Below are 18,243 nucleotides of genomic sequence, written 5' to 3'. Positions count from 1 at the left end.
TTGTTTCAGCAATCAGACTTTATTTTTGTTGCTACTGCTTCTTAAGAGCGGAAGCCACTGTGTCATCTCCTTTATCCCAAACTCTCTCTCATAATCCCAATATCTAAATAATTATTCTTTTCCCACCCAGATTTGATAAAAAAATAAAATAACAATCATCCTTCACCCCCCACTCCCCTCGCAAAAAGAAAGAGAAAGAGAAAATGAAACAACGACTTGAGACCTCTCTTGAAATAATCTTCTAATTTGACTAATTTGCTTTGAGTTCTTTCTGGATTACTGTACAACAGGGCTCACATCATGCTTTGTTGGCCTATTCTCTTGATTTCATTGAAGTAGTCAACGATGTAATCTGCAATCTGTTCCTCGTTTTCAATCGATTCGCTTCGGATTAATTTTGGACGCCAAAATGGCCGTCATGCGGTCATGATCGTGCTGCGGTTGCTTTTCTACTCTCCTCGCTGCGGTTTACTTGTGAAAAATCGTCCAATCCTAAATCATTTTACTCTGGACAACGACTATAGACAGTATTTTAACGTTATCACGCGTCGATCGGTTTCCGCACGTTTTCCAATTCCCTTGCTACGTATTTTCTGTTATGTGGTAAACGATACCAACCCATTTCATCAATATTATAACTATCAACACCTCCTGTCTCTGTCACAAGTTTATGAGACCATTACGTCCCTTAAAAATGCCCCTCCATCGCCTTCAAGAATGCTCGTGCCAAGGTCACGAAAGTTCAGGTCATTCGCCAGTTTGTAACGCATGCGTATATCACTGACATATCCCAGGACTCTCTTCATGTTTGCAGCCGCTTGTGATGAGCGAGAGTTTTCATTCTTGTACCTAGAGATATAAAAACATCAAACAGAAATTAAAACCCGCTTTATTACAGCTTCTTTGTAACAAGAGGGTATATCCAACAAGACAGCCCGATGTCATGCAACGAAGCAAAGGAAAGTGTTAAGGCAGAAAAAGGCATGAAACACGAGAAGTGAGCAACCTCGTTCCCAGGGTCTCATTGTCTCAACGACAATTGGAGATCCTGGGAACTAGGTTGGAGAAGTACGTCAATACAAGGCAAATTACTTGAAAAGCTCACGCTTGGAACCATAGACTTTCTTTTGAGCGCATTAGCCCTGACGAAGAGGTAATGTAACAATGTATGAGCCGCGAGCTTAGCAAAGGCCTTTTCGAGCGGCGATGGCGACCGGAAGTGGACTCTACACAATGAAGCTCGATTTCCGCCACTCTCTCGAATCCAGTCTCGCGCGGGCTCCTTTTCCGAAACAGGAGTTAGTAATGGAGCTTAGAGTTGCCCTTCGCCGTTCAAACCGCGTGGGCTAGTCTAAGTAACGGTGCATCGGGGAAATCTTTAATTGACACTCATAAAATTATCGGAAACAAAACAGTGCTAATCGAACCAAAAAAGTTTGGCAGTTACTCACTTGCTAGCAACGTCTACAAAGAGACTGTTAGGGATCGGTATGGCCGAACGCATGTCATGTAGATAGTTGAAATTGCCTTTCACAACAACCTGGTAGTAAACAGCATCCACCCATAGACCAGCATCACGCTTTCTGTATGCTTCGGCAACCAAAAGGGACTGGGGACATAAATGGCGTCAACAATGAGAAAAGAGGACCAAGAGAGAATTAGATAAGAGTGTTGTTATGGCTTGGGTGGGCTCCCCAGAACAGTCACAAATGAGTTTATTTTTAGAATACAAATTCCTAGTTTCTAAAGAAACTGTGGTGCTGCGTCGGTGGGAGAGTAAAACAGGAAAATTTGGTTTTATCAAACGTGTTCATAAAGGTCGAATTACCACCGTGAACGATTTGGAAAGCTGACGCATTCTACCATTCCCTACGAGATCCAGAGATCTCATGACATTTCAGAAAAAAAAAAACAGACAATTGACGCTAAAAGAGAAAGGAGGGAATGATAACTTAGCGAGAAAAATAATGCACACAAGGTCCACTGAGGGGGCAGAGGAAAGTGACAGTTGTGGAGGGCTAGCCGATTTTTTTTGGAGTTCTGAGCGCTATGGGCGCCCTCTTTTTCTGGAAAAAACAGCATTATTAGTATTTTTTTTAATGCAATTGTATCATATATATACGTAGAGAATTTAGCAAAATCATCATAGTATCAATTAAGGAAAAACGATATTCTATGCATTCGCAGGGACCATCCACCCAATCTGACTAAACAGTGATGGTGGTTCGACTAAACAGATTGGTTTTCAACTGAGTCGGTAGTGAGACCACAAGAAAAAATTACAAGGGACAAAGATTGTGAAACCGGAGCCAAAGATTTGAGGCGGCCCTAAGAGGGGAAAATGTGCCGGGCGAGTAAAAAATGTCTGGTGAAGAGAAGGGACGGAGAGGGATCGGCAAATGGGTGAGTGACGAACTGCAAACTGCATCGGTCGTTCAGAACAACTTTATTCATGTGTCAAGATATTCTTAGCCCGCGTAGCTGTCGGGATTGTCGGCGCAGGAGGTAAAATAACAAGTGAGGCCGCGCGGAGAATGGGGAGGGCCGCTGTGAAATCCCAGCGCTGCTCCCCATTCTCCGCGCGGCTTCGCCGCTTGTAATTTGCCTCCCACCAAGCTACGCAGGCTAAGATATTCTAGCTTAGCCTAGCTAGACTAAAAAGCCGTAATAATATATGACACCTACTACCTACTATAATGAGTTAAACTACTTGATAGACTTGAAAATTTAACTGCACTTTTGAAATAACTTCTACGCTTCAGGGCCCAAGTGTGATGTAACAGTTCTGTAATTACCTGGAAGAACTGAGCGTGATTAGCAAGAAATTTTCGCATAGAAAAATCATCAAGGTTGACCACGGTGACGCCAGAGGAGAAAATCTGTATCTGAAGACGAACCAGCCTGGCATTCTTCAAACAAGACTGTGAATGGCGCCAGCAGTTCACCTGGAGATCGCAAATGTGACATGAACAAACACGGTACCATGGCAGCTGTAATGTTTGAATTGCACGACTCACCTTGGCGTAGTTATCTGAAGCGTAGCAGAAGGATTTCATGATGGAATTTAGTTTAAAGAACGCTTCGGCCTCTACAAAAATAAAATTTACATCGTGAGTATACCCCGTTTTCCATACACCCATATCTGAGCTTCCTTTCCTAGTTTTTATAGAAAGTTTTAGGGGTGCAGGGATGGCGAAGTGGTGAGAGCACTCGCCACCCACCAATGTGACCCGGGTTCGATTCCCAGACTCGGCGTCATATGTGGGTTAAGTTTGTTGGTTTTCTACTCCGCACCGAGAGGTTTTTCTCCGGGTACTCCGGTTTTCCCCTCTCCTCAAAAACCAACATTTGACTTGACTTGCGTTTATTGTTACTTCAGTTTACAGTGTCCCCAATTAGTGCTCCAGGGCTAGAAAGACTAGACACTTAAATAAAGTTCCTTTCCTTTCCTTACAGCAAAATGAAAACCTGATTCAAGTCAAAATAAGACTTGAGCTCGATGACGACACCTATGCACACCTCTTCTCATTCTACTCTCTTTCCGCGTTCTTCATAATAGAAAGCAAATTGTACTGAGAAAGCCTTCTCCAACAGAACGTTCATAGCAGGACCGTAGAAAGACAGCGAAACTTGCTATAGAGTTTCAGTAACAACAGGCATCAAAGAAATCACTAATTAACGCTGAAAGAAATATTTATCACCAACCTTTTCCTGTACTTCCCTGACCATGTTTCCTCTCTGAAAAAACAACAACAACGTCGCATTAAAATTCAGCGGTTTTTTAAATAGCCTAATTTGCTTAAAGTGCCTATCACCTCAACACACTTTTCCAATATATTTATTCTCCGAATTCATCCTAAATACATGGTGTTGTTTTTAGAACATTTAGATTGAAATTTCACCCTTTCATTGGCTTTGAAAAACGGGAAAGTGGTCATACCATGATTAATAACCGAGCAATGAAGGGGAATGGGTTCGATACCGGGTTGACGTCACAAATTAATTTGCATCGCTGTTTTCAAAGAACTATCTCAATGCAAATTAATTTGTGACGACAACCCGGTATCGAACCCATTCTCCTTCATTGCTTGGTTATGGATCAGAGTATGATCACTTTTCCCGCCTTTGAAAGCCAATAATAAAAAAGTGAAATTTCAATCAAAAGGTTCTAAAAACACGATGTATTTGGGACGATTTCGGAGAATACATAAAGTGGAAAAGTGTGTGGAGGTTATAGGCACTTTAAGGTTAGTTCCTAGTCAAGCCAGGGTGGTTTCGACTAACGGCTTGTTTGGCAGTTCATTTGAAATCAAAATTTTGTCCGTTCGCCTCTAAAAGGACTGAAACTACCCAGAAATCACTAAGAACTTACCATAAGCAAAAAAGCACTTGTCGTAAAGCCAAAGCAATCGCGTCAGCCAATCACGACACAGAAACAGAAACAATGGAATAAGCCAATCGAAACTTGAAACAAAATGATAGACATCTACCGGCCACCAAGCGAAAGCCCCGTTAAAAGAGGCCATTTCCGTCCGAGTTCATGTCTGCCTTCTCTTCAAAGGGAGTCGACGTACAAAGTTTTTCTTATGATCTCAGTTTTCATTCATATGTAAAGTAGAGCTAATTACCATCCCAAAAACTTCGCACTTAAACTCGTTTTGAAGAGGCGGCAGACATGAACACGGAAATGGATTATTGGCTTGGGACGTGCTACTGGTTGGTGGAGTTTGTGCTGAGCGGACTTGTTTGTCAAGACAGAAAATCATCAAGGACTTCTCAAGCCGAAAACTGTGCTATGACGTTAAACTGTTTATTTAAAACGAAGCTTCTCCTCTCACAGAAACGCGCGGGAAATCAAGCTTTCGATCCCATACAATTAATAACCAGCATGTTAAGAAGGCGGCGTCCGTGACAAATAAGTCATTTAAAAATAAATCCACAATATTGGACCAAATTTCCAAAACCATTAAGTTAAATCAGTATGCAACACGCGATTCATGAAGTTACTAACGAACGAAACTAATTTGAACTGTGATAAAACTGGAGAGAGATTGAACCAATTCATCCATATTACGCTGACGATTTCTATAAACAAGAGATTGTAATCAATTCCTGTTACTGTTACGCAAACGAAGCCAGAGAAATGCTAGTTTCAAAAATGTCAAATGTCCGCCGTTGTCATTGTTTCAGCTCCTTACTAATAACACAAGAAAGAGGTTCTTTGCCAGAATTAAAAATGACTTCTACACAGCGTATTTGAAATCGTTGTCTACTGGAAGAAAACAGATGATCTTTTGAGCGAATGTCGGTGGTTTGGCTGCGAGTAGCAGCGCCTTGCTACAAGTTTGTCAGCGGTGAATACCGTAAACAACATATCAACGGTTTGTCTGCCAGGTAAGCCTGATTCTAGAAGCGAGCGAAAACAGTTACGTGGGGCGAACTCGCAATATTTGGGGGACGAACTAGATTAGTTACGGGGCTAACTCGAGGGGGCTAACTCGCAACGGGGCGAAACCACTGGCTTCCTTTGTGGCTTCCTTCCACTGGCCCTTGCCAAACGAGAGCGAAAGTTGATGACAGTTGAAACTCTCGCCCTCGTTTGCCCAGGAACTCTCATACACTCTCGGCTACTCTCATTGACACTCGAAGAATTTGAACCTTGGCGAGAGTTTTGTCTCGTTTGGCCGCGCACGAGATGTTTGCGCGTGAAACTCTCGACAAACTTTCGTCAACTTTCGCTCTCGTTTGGCCTACTGTCGATTACTCTCGACTCTAATAAGCTCTCAAGAGTTTCAACTCTCGCTCTAGTTTGGCTGCGGATTTACAGCATTACCGGGAAAACAATCCCCCAAGCTGGCGAGTTGTTTAATTGCTGTTTCCTCTAGGGTCTGTGCGATCTCTCTGTACATGCTGAAGTGATGTGCTACCATTGAGAACTTGTCCGTGTCATCTGGGTGCTGTTTTTGAAGGTAATCAAGAAGGGCCACTTTCAGCTTGTTTTCCTGCGGACGAAAGCGAAGAAATGAATGAATGGCTTAAAGTAACAAAGAAAGAAAGAAATAAAGAAAGAATGAATGATAATATGAATGAATGAATAAACCAACTCTCACTATCAAAACCACACACGAAAAATTTGAACGCGCCCTCGAAAAGAATCATCCTGACCGGATTTCCCGAGGGATGCCACCCGTTTGCATTCAAATAAAATAACGGCCGCTGCTGCTCTGCTTCTCTTTGAGGTCGTTAAGCTTCACAAAGTAAAAAAAGGGGGATTATATAAAATATATATCACTACAAAAATTTTTATGTCTGTCACATCATTTTACAACTCCTACATTTTTACGCGTTTATGAATCACAAAAACTGCACGGTGTTACCTTATCAATTCCTCTTCGACAAAGTAATTCAAAATGCTCGTGCTCAAACAAGGTGTCAAAGATGTACGACATTTCATTGAATCGCCCGACGCCTGTGAGAAGACGAACCTGAAAACGCAAAGAACAAAGCTAACAGAAAACCAAGCGTGTCACCAAACCCTTTGAGAAACCAGGCATGCTTTTCTCCAAGGCTCCGAAACTTTTTGGGTGCTATAATTTCTCTATCTCTTCAAAGGAAGTCCTTTCAGGGCACGACACTTCACATTTATCTATACAATGCAGCAGGTCTCGCAAACTGGTCTCTGTATGGGATTGTCTCAGTCATTGCTGTTTTGTTTTTAGTCTTTTGTTTTCGATCTGGGTAGCAACCCAGTCACATTATACTTACGGGATCTGCTACTTAACCCAATTATTTTGTTGTTTTTCTTCTTTTGCAAACATCGTCAACGACCACTTTTTTAAGGGGCCTTTCGGGCTCTAGAGCTACGTTTCGGCAAACATAAGCTCGAAAGACCTTATTCCTTGGAAGAATCACTACCCAGTAGTTCCAAAATTGATGTGAAAAGGAAAGGAAAGGAAAGGTACTTTATTCCCTAAGTGGCTAGTCTTCTAGCGCTGGAACACTAATTGGACACTGTAAACTGAAATCAACAAATTGACGCCTATAAAATCAAAAAGATATTCACACGACGCTCTTTAAAAGGAAAAAGGAAAGACAAGTTATTTCATTACCATGAGCATATAATCCTTTGTTTCTGCCAGCGCTGAAGTGAGGATTCTCCCGTACCGTAACACAGTCGCTATGCCTTCCATGTTACATGCTAAAGTATGACATTCATGAGCGCGAACCAACAGCTCCACCTCCAGGCTCAACACTGTTTGGATCAACAATACAACCGCTGCTTTATCAGATCGTGTGTTTACTGTAGCTTGTTATTAAACAATCGCTGCGTGGATGAGATTGAGCAGTATTTTTGCTTACAGGACAAAACCTTTACCACTTGGAACTAAGGAAAGCAAGTTCAGAAGGAGGGGCCATTTCGATTATAAGTCGGCAGAAAATAATTATGCAACATAGACTTGTCCGCGTGAATGATAGAGTCCCCTTAATAAATGGCGTTCATTTTATTACGTTTAGTTTAAGTTCAATAAAGCTTCTTACCAATGTACAAAACAAAATAAATATACAAAAGTACAATAGGTAAAGGAAAGCAATAGGGGGAAACTTAATTCCCATATAAAAACTGCCCTCCAAAAAAATACTCTTCTGTTATTGTCCAAATTAGCTGACCAAGCCTAATTTTGGAGCAAGAACTCTGTTAATTTAACACGTGCTAACAAGGCTTGACATCCTAATAGTCTTACCAAGGACAACTGAGAACAATAAATTGGTCACCAATTATGAATAAATTCTACGGGTTTCCCATTTGGACAAATGTTCTCAACTAATCGGATTGGACGCCTGGTGTGGCAAACTAAAAAATAACCAGTTTGAGGAAACAAGTTGGTTATTTAGAGTGAAGATAATGTAAGCATTAGACGGTAGGCTAACTCCACGGCCCAAAGAAAATCTTTTGAACATCATAAGGAAAACGAGGAATATCAGAAAATGAGATACCAAGAATATACGTAACATTTCCTATCAACAAATCATACGAAGACCAACGCACGAACCTCCGGAAGGCGCGGTTCCAGCGGCACGATCATTAACCAATGACGTTGCAGTATCTAGAAGACGGTTACCAAGCTGGGAGTAGTCTGGGCACAAGCGAATCATGTTAGTGATGTCTTCACACGAAGGTGAAGCATTCACAGTCAGGTCACTGTACTCTCTTCCTGAAATATCTACAAGGAAAATAACGCATAATAGAGAGTTCATTTTTACAGAGTTTTATGTTAAGCGAACATTAAGTTACAGATCATATAGCGAAAGTCTGGATAGCATTAGAGAAACTTAAAAGGTCAGTGCTCGATACTGGGGTATAAGGATGAACCAGTACCATAATATTTCCAGTGCATTTTCTGAGAAGATGGAGGAGGTTAAGTCTGTCTGCTTCTGTACACATGAAAATCCAGTAAAGCTATGATCCTCTTACTTATAAACACAATTTTAGCAATTGTGTAGAGAAGCCTGAATAATTCAGGACTTCAACGGGGTTTGAACCCGTGACATAGCGATACCCGTGCGACGTTCTAACCAACTGAGTTATGAAGCCACTGACGTTAGGAGCTGGTCATTTGTGGGTTCTAATCTTCCCGTGATGAATATTTAAAACGTCACGTGTATGAGCTTTAGATCCTGATAAAAGACTCCTCGTTAGGCCCGTTTTAAAAGTCGCATTTCACATAAGCCGAATCTAATGCAAATGAGAAAAATTTATGCTTTCGCTCATTTGCATTAAAGTGCCTATGTAGCGAAATTTGGTTTTGCACTTTTCTAACATTTAGTGTTTGAAATGCACAATTCCTCAGTTTGAGTTGTCTAGGATAAAGCTTAGCGATTTTAAGAGCGCTGAAACTTAGCCTTTTTTACCACGAAAAATGGAATTCAAATGGGCCATTTCCGAATTGCTGTTTGTCTCGGTTTCGAAGTGAGTCTTGGTGCTCAACTATTGTAAGGAAAATGGGTTTGATTTGCATAAGAATACGCAACTAATTTCCATTTGAATGGTTGAGCACCCGGACTCGCTTTTAAACTGAGGCATGCAGCAACTCGGAAATGGGCTATTGCGCGGTCAAAACACCACGTGACAACAGCTTGTCACATGATGTTGGGTGGAAAACAACAAGCCAACATGGTACATGATGGGAAAAAGAAAAGTAGGGATCGGGTCTAAAAACACGAGGCTACGCCTCGATAAAAAACTGCTGTTCATTTTTCAAACATTACTTGATGTCGTCTGTGATGTATTCAGTACTGAACAGACACATAGCAAAATGGAATGTTTTAGTTTCATCAAATAAAGAATTAAAAGTTCTTGATGATGACGCCAGCTAGGCGTTTGTCCTCTAATCGATCACAGGTGAGAACCAATCAAAATTCGTGCATTATTGCGCTAATTATGTAATCATACTTTACAGCGGCAATACCTTCGCCAGTACTGTGAACGCGCAGGGAATTCAAGATAATGTCGGCTATAAATTGGGTCACCTAAAAAAAGATACGAAGAAATAATGTTATTAGGTGTTACAAATCCTGTCAAAGATTAATGGCTTTTTAATCTTTGGATCATTAAATTCAAGCGATTTGCCTTTGTCCATGGAATAAGGTTTTGTATTAACCTTAGCATTACTTACAAGGACTTTTTAACGCATGTCGAACAGTGACTGAATGAAGCTAGTGCCTCGGTGATTCTCCCACCGATTATTTACTGTGCCAATGGCATCGGCATTTAAAACCGTTTGGGACATGAATTCAGTACCTCTCGGTGTGTACTGCTTTAGTTTCCACCAAAAAACAAATCTAGACCGGCCCAGTTTTTCGAGAACTAATTTACCGGCGCTTTAATGATATCAGCGGTATCATTTTGTTTTTTCGTGGTTCACTCCCCATCAACAAACCCAGCAAACCCGATCATTCCTCAGTTTCAGACCTACTTTCAAAACTTTAGACCCATGAAGAAAAGTCCAACACGAAGCTGGATTCCACAATTTTTCAGGAGTTCCTTTAAATAAAAAAATTAACTTTGGAACAACATTAAAACAACACTTTGCATTTCAACACCGTTTCCAACGCAAGCTCTCGGAACGCCTAATGCTAGGAGAGTTTCTTGGTTTTCAGCCTTAAATCTACGATCCGCAGTTATGGCACAGAAACAACCGCAAAAATGAAACCGAATGAAACGTTTACCTTAGCGGTGTCAAGTTGAATGGCTTTAATATAGCTGTCCATAAGTTTATAACGGCTGTCAAACCCAGAAACCAGAAGCGCATGAAGCACACTGAGCGGCTTCTTATTAACGATGGTCTCGTACTCTTGACCCAGTGTCTGAAAATAAAAAAAACACAATCCATGAAGCTAACTAAAGCACCGCAGACTAGTTACATGTACGCGGAGAAAATGAAAAAAAAGAAAAAGAGAGAATTCACTTATTGAATAGACCATTGTGAATCGAATCTACAGTAGCTGGGAACGTGTCTTAAGAAAAGCTCTTTTCATTAATTCCCTATGAAAAACGGGGGTTGGCCGGCTCAATCAACTTGAAAATGCCTCAGGATCATGAGGATATAGTTAATATTGATGACGGAACTGGCGTCTTGGAGTTGTTTTTCGGTGTTCCGATAGGACAACATATTTTCCCCTCTTGGTTTTCATTAAAGATTTTTTGACGAACAACGAGTGTCTTAAAATATATTTGGTCGCTTGGAATGGCTTGGCCTGATCCCCAATAAAATCTAAACAACGACGAAGTCTTTTGTATGGGATGAACTTGAACATGATGGAGTAGAACATTGGAAAAACTGTCTGAATTCCGCTTGGTTGGAAATACGCTTGAAGGACCTCCATGCCAGAGAACAAAGAAATTGTAAGCAGTATGTGAAAAGGTAAATTACGGGATATTGGTTCGTATTCTCTGTTAATCTTAAGCAAACTGACAGCTTATGTGCAGGATGTGATGGAGGGGAATATGCAGTGGGATACGCTATAGGGATATATGTCGACAGAAGAGGAATTTGTTCCGTTGTTTTTCTCTCCTTTGTTGCAAACAAAAGCGCTACCAGCTCTTAAAATATTGTGACACAAAGCGGGAACAGATACTGCGAGAACAAAAGAACCCAGCTCATATGAAAAATAAAGATTTTTCTCAGCCGCATTACCTGTGCAACCTTGTAGCATGCGATGATACATGCACAGGACCTTTTTCCTTGCTTGCAGTAAAAAGCCAAACTTTCCATTGTTGTAATGATATCTTCCACTTGAACCCAATCAGAGGATACCGAGTCCCATCGCTCGTCAGTTGACATTTTTTCAGTAAAGCTGGTTGAGAAGACAAAACTGCCCGTGCGGCGAAATGTGCTGTCACTTGAGGTTGTGCTAGCCCTCCTCATTGTCTTCACTTTGAGCAGTTTTTGGATGTGGTCATCAAGAGTGTCTACAAATCGAGTGCCTTGAGCCAAATGAATGCAAGACTGACATAGAAGGAAACCAAATAGACAAATAAAGGCAGTTGTTGTGGCTAGAGTTCGCGTAGAGGAACGTCACTCGAAGTGAAAACGTATATATACCAGTGGATTTGTTCTTAAGGTAGTCACTGTACTGAGACGTTTAGCTTCTTATTCAGTAATAATATAATCGGGGTTATAATGATGACCTAATCAATAGCAGCGATACTAATTCACTTCCTCCGTTTTAAAGCGACGTCATTTTCCAAATCCAGCCAACAAGCACAACATATTCGACGCTTTCTATTTGCCCAAAAATTCTGTATTTCATTTTTTATATTTTGGCGCAAAACTCTCTAAAGTGATCGGCTTTAAGCAACCAACTGGGAAATGCTGTTCCATTCGTTAGTAGTATTTTTCGCATTCGAGATTTTTGGTCGAATGAAGAACGGCAGTAACTTAACTATGCTAAGACTTTGCTTTGCGATAATCATTCCTTCTTTTTGAAAAGTAACTGTTTGAAACAAGCGTTTTTGGTCTCAGAAGGCCCAGTGGTTAGGGCGCTTGACTTGAGATCCGGAGATCCCGGGTTCAAGACCCGCTCTGACCACTCGCTGAATTTGTTCCTGGTAGTCCCTGGTTCAACTTTCCAGCTGCACTTGTAAATAGCCAACTGGTTTGCCTCCGGCCAGTTGGGATTCTTAACAGTTGTTGTTGTTGTGTTCTGTTGTTTCGTTGATTGTGTTTCATTGGCCCTGAAAAGCCCCTATGGGGAGCGGTCAATTAAGTATTGTATTGTATTGTATTGTATTATAGAAGGAACAGACTTCAAGAGGGGGGAATCACAGGATTAATGCGCATATCCTACAACGCAAGGTTGTTGGAGTATAGAAAACACAAATTACCATGACGACATCCAGCTCCAAAGAGCTATGGCTGAACAAATTGGCAAGCCAACGAGCTTGGGTTACGTGACACCCTTCTAACAAGTTACCAATCACATTCTCCAAAGCACAGAGTTCCTGGAAACAAACAAACAAACAAACAGTCACTGTGAACAGTTTTCGCACTCATTCTCCTTACTTAATTGACTTCCCTTAACAGGTTTTCTTATGCATGCGCAGGAGGTCGACAATTTGACCATTAATGAGCGCAGCATCGATCGAAGGCACAAATCAAACAGAATGGTCTATGCATGCAGCGTCGGCGGAACGAGCCACCATGTTGAAACGTTCAGTATCCTACTTTGTTCGAAGTGTAAGTCAAAAGTTGTGATTCTGCAAAAATATTGATAATGTTTTGCTTTTTATTAAGCTGGTTTTCAAATGTCGTGGCTTTACACGCGTGAAGAATCTCAATCCAATGTGGCTAATGTTGTTGGTTGGGCAAATACTGATGGTGTTAAGACTAAAGACCCGTGCAAACGGAGGCAACATAGGGACATGAAGCCTGGTTTTCACTAGCGACACAAGCACAAACAACAAGCACAAACCACAAGCACAAACCACAAGCATAAGCACAATCGCAAGCACAAGAACAAACATCAATTGTTTTCCTTTCCCTTGTGTTTGCGCTTATGCTTGCCTTCGCTTGCGTTGTGTGAAAACGAAGCGCAGCATTAGCACAACGAATTTTGCGAAGTCTGGCCAATTAAAGCACTCGTTCCAGATCCCCCGCGTCTGAGCATTTGAACAAAATGGCGGACGCCGTGGTTGATTTTGATGCTTACGTCGACGTTCGTTTTCACAAGAACAAGCTACTTATGTTTGTGCTTGTGTCGCTAGTGAAAACCAGGCTTTATCATGAACGCAATGGCTTCATCTTTATACCCTAAAACGATCTTCAACACCCTTTTTTACCCTTAGCTTGAAATTTGTCAGTATTTACTTTACCTTTTCCCCGGCCAGAGGACACTCAGCATCCACTTGAAGCTTGGCATCGTCGTCCTGTACAAGTTCTTTAAGATTGACAGCCTTATGACGCACGGCCTCGGTATGGCTTGGTTTTAAGTCACTTAATAACTCCATCTCTGACTCGTAGGACAGAAACTCAAGATGGCTAATTGAACGCGTCAATGTACCCTACAAAGAATCAAAACGAAATTAAAAATACTGAGGAGATAGCTGCCAAAACTTCAACCTGTTTAAACAAATAAGTAACAAACAAACAAACTAACCCACACTATAATTACGGTCCGCGTTTTTCTCCAGCGTACTTTATTGCCCTAGTGCAAACTACACAATGTTGATTTCCATGACTGAACCTAAACATGCTGACGCTTGATACAACGTTTCCTAATTGTCCTCCCTTCTCAATTATAAGCTAAATTAATTCTGCACCACAGTTATTAATTTTAGGACTTTCCATGAACCGATCACATTTTGCTACTTGGGATGCAGATCTCTAAATCTCTCCGAATCCTTTGCAGGGCCATGTTAACCCGCTTAAGTTTAACTACACGAATAGAATTTTTAATTCTGTTTTAATCCGAATAATTTTGAAAACAGAATTAAAGAAGAATTATTCAGATTAGCCATCTTACCTCATTGTCCTTCTCAATCTCTGCTCGTATCTTAAACAACCAGCGGTTCTTTTGAAGTTCTTTTAGTTCCGTCGGAGTTTTTCGTAGCGGGCCATGCGAGGAATCTGAAAACCACTTCACTGCTAACCCAAGAAGCATAGCGCGCTCAGTAAGAGAGAGTTGCTCATCTTTTGCTTGATTCTATAACAAAACACGTTTTTTCCATTTTAGTACTAATTTTCGGAGCAAAAATGGAATAAATCAACGAACATGCGATCGGCGATTGACCGTCAAGCTAATTTTGAGATTAGAGGAATAGTCATACGTTCCAGCAATTCCGGTCTCAAAATGGGAAAAAAACCGTTGAAACTTTCAGGCAACTCTTAACAACGACAGAAACAACTTGAGTTAATTGCCCCATACAATTTTACAGGTGATGGAGAGCATTAAGAAAAGATTGATGTGATCTTTGCACTTGTCTTGACAATTTCAGCAATTGTCTCTTATAGAAACCTCGAAAATTCAGGTTGCCACGGGGGGCTAAAAGTATGGTAGGCACACAGATAAGATGAATAAATGATTACTTGGGTCAAGTACCACGCACCACGCATACACAAAAAAAAAATGCCCGGCCGTCCGTAAAATAAGGAAGCTACAATCTTGGACAAAACTCTTGGGAAAAATTCTAGCTTAAGCATCATTTGGCACGGACTCGCAAAATATATTGGTCCTTCCCCCCTTCCCCCCATACCAATGTTGATAATGTGATGCTAAATACTGTGCAAGCCTTTGGTCGCTTTTTAAAACAACATTGGAATAGGGGGAGGGGGGAAAGTAGGAAGAATTGACTCTTTATCACACAGACAAATTAGAGCGTCACATTTTCCCAACGAGTTTTGTCCAAGATTGTAGTATTAAACAATGGGAGGCCGTAAAGAATATGGTATTACGATCTTAGCTATCTTGCCTGCTTTATTTCGTTGGAAAAATACTTAGTATGACCCCTATTTTAACTTCCCAAATAATGTGAAAAGAAATGCTCAACAACAATGAACGTGCATTTGTGGAGAACGGGGAAAAGCGTCCTTTTTTTCGCAATTCACAAGTTTCTTACCTCAAAAAATGACCCCACGGTATCTGGTTTACAACTGTTGTCTCTGAAGCAGTCTTCAGCTTTACGCCAGAGGGCCATCCTTCCCTGTTCAATCTCCCACAATTTGGAATTCTTCGCACTTTCTAATTCGGCTTCGACCTGCAATTAAAAGGCAACAAGACGCCTATAAGGGTGAATCCGTGGGATGCGCAAACAGTTAACACAAATTGTTCAGATACAGTGAACGTCACCGACGGGTAAACTTTGGAAAATGGCAAGAGATTACTAGAAGGATAAATCTGTAATTTGACTTGAAGTACTTTGTTGTGAAAACTCTTATTATTGTTACTAAATTTGCAAATGCAAACAAAGAAGCCCTACAAGGGGTTATCAAGATAGTTTACGGGATATTTAGGTAAAAAATCATAGGGATACGGAATATTTGGTGGGGGGTGGGGGAATTGACGAGATACGTGATATTTTAGAAAATAGGCACGTATTGCGTACGTGTGGTAGCGCAGTGACTTGACAGTGTTTTTTTTCCATAACTGTGAACTGAGCTGTGTTTTGTTTTTCAGGAGATTCAAGTTGTCTTTGCGTGATATGTACTACACGATATTGTTAAATCATTATAGTGCCACGGTAGATGTCTTTGCTAAATACCCCCTGAGAAGACATGCTGTTCAGTAAAATACTAAACCCAGAAAGATTGAAGAAAATAAAAGGAAATCGAGAAACAGTGGCTTCAAGGCTGATATGTTGATCATTTCCAAGTTCCCTTAGAACTTCTTTTTCACCACAATTTTAAGCGTCTACTCTGAACTTCTGACAGCTTTCCAAGACAAAAATTCACTGAAATTAAGCCCTGTCTGGCCAGGTTAGTATCTGGATGGGAGACCTCAAAATATGCGACTTGCTGTCAGGAACATACAAAGGACATTTCTATTTTAACGCTCAAAAATGCGAACTAAGCAAGGTACAGACTTTGTCAGCCTGCTTTACGCAATATTGACGCAAACATAAATAAATATTGATATACAGTTTTTAAGAAGAGCAGAAGGAAATTTTTAGGAAGTGCCGATCCAGCAACAAAATTTACGACATGAAAACATCATAAATGTTGTGCCACGAATATAGCCAAGTTACCAACAGCGAAAAACATTTTGGGAGATTTTTGCTACGTTCAATTTTTCCATCGTAAATCGAACGAGACATCGATTTTAGCAGCCACCTGTGATTAAGTTATCTTGAGACCCCGCAAAGTCCCCGTGACGGCGACAGTTAATTTTTTTATAAAACTTGATTTCATTTTTTTATTTTGTTTGGGTGATGAATACTATTGTCTTATCTTCTTTCTACGTCGGAACGACTGAACAAACTGGTTCGCAAGAAACAGGTCGATTAGAGTATTAGTTCTATGCAAAATGATGTTCACAGTGGAACACACAAGAACGAAGCAAGATCTTGAAATAACGTAGAAAATTCTCCTTACCGTTCTCAAAGAAAAAGAATCTGTCAACTTTATCAAAACTTTCAGATGTGAGGTTTAATACTGCGTCAATGATCGCGGGCGGAAAGGATTCCAAACTAAACGTTTGCTTTCATCGCAATAACCGAAGTCCGTCACCGTGGCCGAGTGGCGGGTGTTCTAATCGCCCCAAGGGAGTTTGGAAATACTGAGGGACGTAAAATTGGATTCACCCAATCGGAGCATAATTCAATATCCCTGGGGTATGCGCATTTCTGACTACCAACAGCAAAAAAGACACTCGACTGGTTTTCAGACTTGGTACACGTATGCCTACGGAATCCCACGTAATAATATTAAAATTTCCGAAACCCCTTCGGGCCCGAAAAAGGTCTTAATATGTACAAAGTTTCATGCTCTAAAACATGTTCCTTAAATACATACAGTGTGAGCTATGCAACCCAAAATATTTGGGGCTCAAGGTTCCAGCAAGGAGTGTTCGATCTGAGCATTTACCTCCTTTAGAGTAATATGATCATCAACCAAACCGACCAAGTCAGCGAATTTCCGCGCTTGGGCAAAGTGTTTCCTGTTCAGCAACGAGAGCAGCACTCTATGTTTTTCTTCCTTACAAGCTTCACTGTCAGGCTCCAGAAAAACTTCAAGCTTGATCTCAGTGTCAGTACCATGAAGGACCTTGCAAACTTCATGAAGTTCGCAGTAATCTGGCACTAAAACGAGAAAAAGCCAGCAGAGAATAATTGTTAAATAGTCCAACAATTTGTATTCTTCAATTTAAAACGGAGGGATCAAACGTTTCAGCCAGCCCTGCAACTCTTGCCTGTACCTCTGGCATGTTTCCCGTTGAATTGACAACATGTATAAAACACCTTATTGAATGGTTTAGGATATAATACGCGCGGATATTTTTTGAGATGCTTAGTGCGAGCCCCAAAGGGGCGAGGAAAAATACGAGCAACGAACAAAGTGTCCGCACTTATTATACGTTAAACCATTCAATAAGGGATTTATTATTCCACTATTACGCCATTTTCTCGTATTTTGGCTTCTTCCTGCACTGAGGGAGAATCGTATACGTATCGATTGCATAATAAGGCGCGTGCGAATGACGAAAACAACACAGACGAAACCATTCAAATGTCCTTTATTTGATTGGATAAACGAACTGACGAATGACAAGCAATGACACGCTAAATTCTCAGGCTTTGCATCGTGTTGAAAACAATTTCTTTCATTGAAAAACTCCCGCTCCGTCCGTATTTTCTCTGTTCTAAACCGGTCAAACCTGGACACTACATTGTATTACCGTCTCATATTTTGCGCGTTCTCTTGACCAAATATGCATGGTAAAATGGCGCAATGGTGGAATAATAAACAGGAATATTCTATGAGTGCTGATCTGTTATTTTACCCCTTGCAGACTTCCAAGTGTTCTGAAATGAAATAAGCTACCAAAGGAACTCATTCGCTCATTATTCTCACTATTTCTAAACTAGAGTGATGCCGAACGAAAGTGTCCATAGAGTAAAGAAAATTTAGAATTGGCATTAACCACAGTATAATAGTGAAGCCTATATAATGACGAGGTCAGTCCGTCAGTCCATCCATAGATCAATCAGTCAGTTTCTATCAATCTGATCTATCTGTCTGTCCGGCTTCC

The 18,243-nt window shown here is 40.9% G+C and overlaps 1 protein-coding gene across 3 annotated transcripts in view; it reads right to left on the bottom strand.

Moving 5' to 3' along the window:
* LOC138039225 (spatacsin-like) overlaps nt 1–18,243 on the bottom strand; it is a 60,939-nt gene continuing 42,696 nt past the window's right edge. For all 3 annotated transcript variants that reach the window (XM_068885433.1, XM_068885432.1, XM_068885431.1), the window contains 17 exons: nt 17,079–17,293; nt 15,116–15,253; nt 14,023–14,202; nt 13,373–13,561; nt 12,386–12,502; nt 11,196–11,507; nt 10,228–10,365; nt 9,468–9,528; nt 8,052–8,222; nt 7,110–7,252; nt 6,378–6,485; nt 5,834–6,002; nt 3,706–3,738; nt 3,018–3,088; nt 2,796–2,945; nt 1,452–1,609; nt 1–849 (listed from right to left, as the gene is read on the bottom strand). In XM_068885433.1, the coding sequence (XP_068741534.1) occupies nt 669–849; nt 1,452–1,609; nt 2,796–2,945; nt 3,018–3,088; nt 3,706–3,738; nt 5,834–6,002; nt 6,378–6,485; nt 7,110–7,252; nt 8,052–8,222; nt 9,468–9,528; nt 10,228–10,365; nt 11,196–11,507; nt 12,386–12,502; nt 13,373–13,561; nt 14,023–14,202; nt 15,116–15,253; nt 17,079–17,293 (2,534 nt within the window). In that variant the 3' untranslated portion in view covers nt 1–668. The remainder of the gene's footprint in view (nt 850–1,451; nt 1,610–2,795; nt 2,946–3,017; nt 3,089–3,705; nt 3,739–5,833; nt 6,003–6,377; nt 6,486–7,109; nt 7,253–8,051; nt 8,223–9,467; nt 9,529–10,227; nt 10,366–11,195; nt 11,508–12,385; nt 12,503–13,372; nt 13,562–14,022; nt 14,203–15,115; nt 15,254–17,078; nt 17,294–18,243) is intronic.

This window comes from Montipora capricornis, chromosome 2, assembly GCF_036669925.1.
Source record: "Montipora capricornis isolate CH-2021 chromosome 2, ASM3666992v2, whole genome shotgun sequence".
NCBI classification, from domain to species: domain Eukaryota; kingdom Metazoa; phylum Cnidaria; class Anthozoa; order Scleractinia; family Acroporidae; genus Montipora; species Montipora capricornis.
This window is presented reverse-complemented; position numbering and strand designations above follow the sequence as displayed.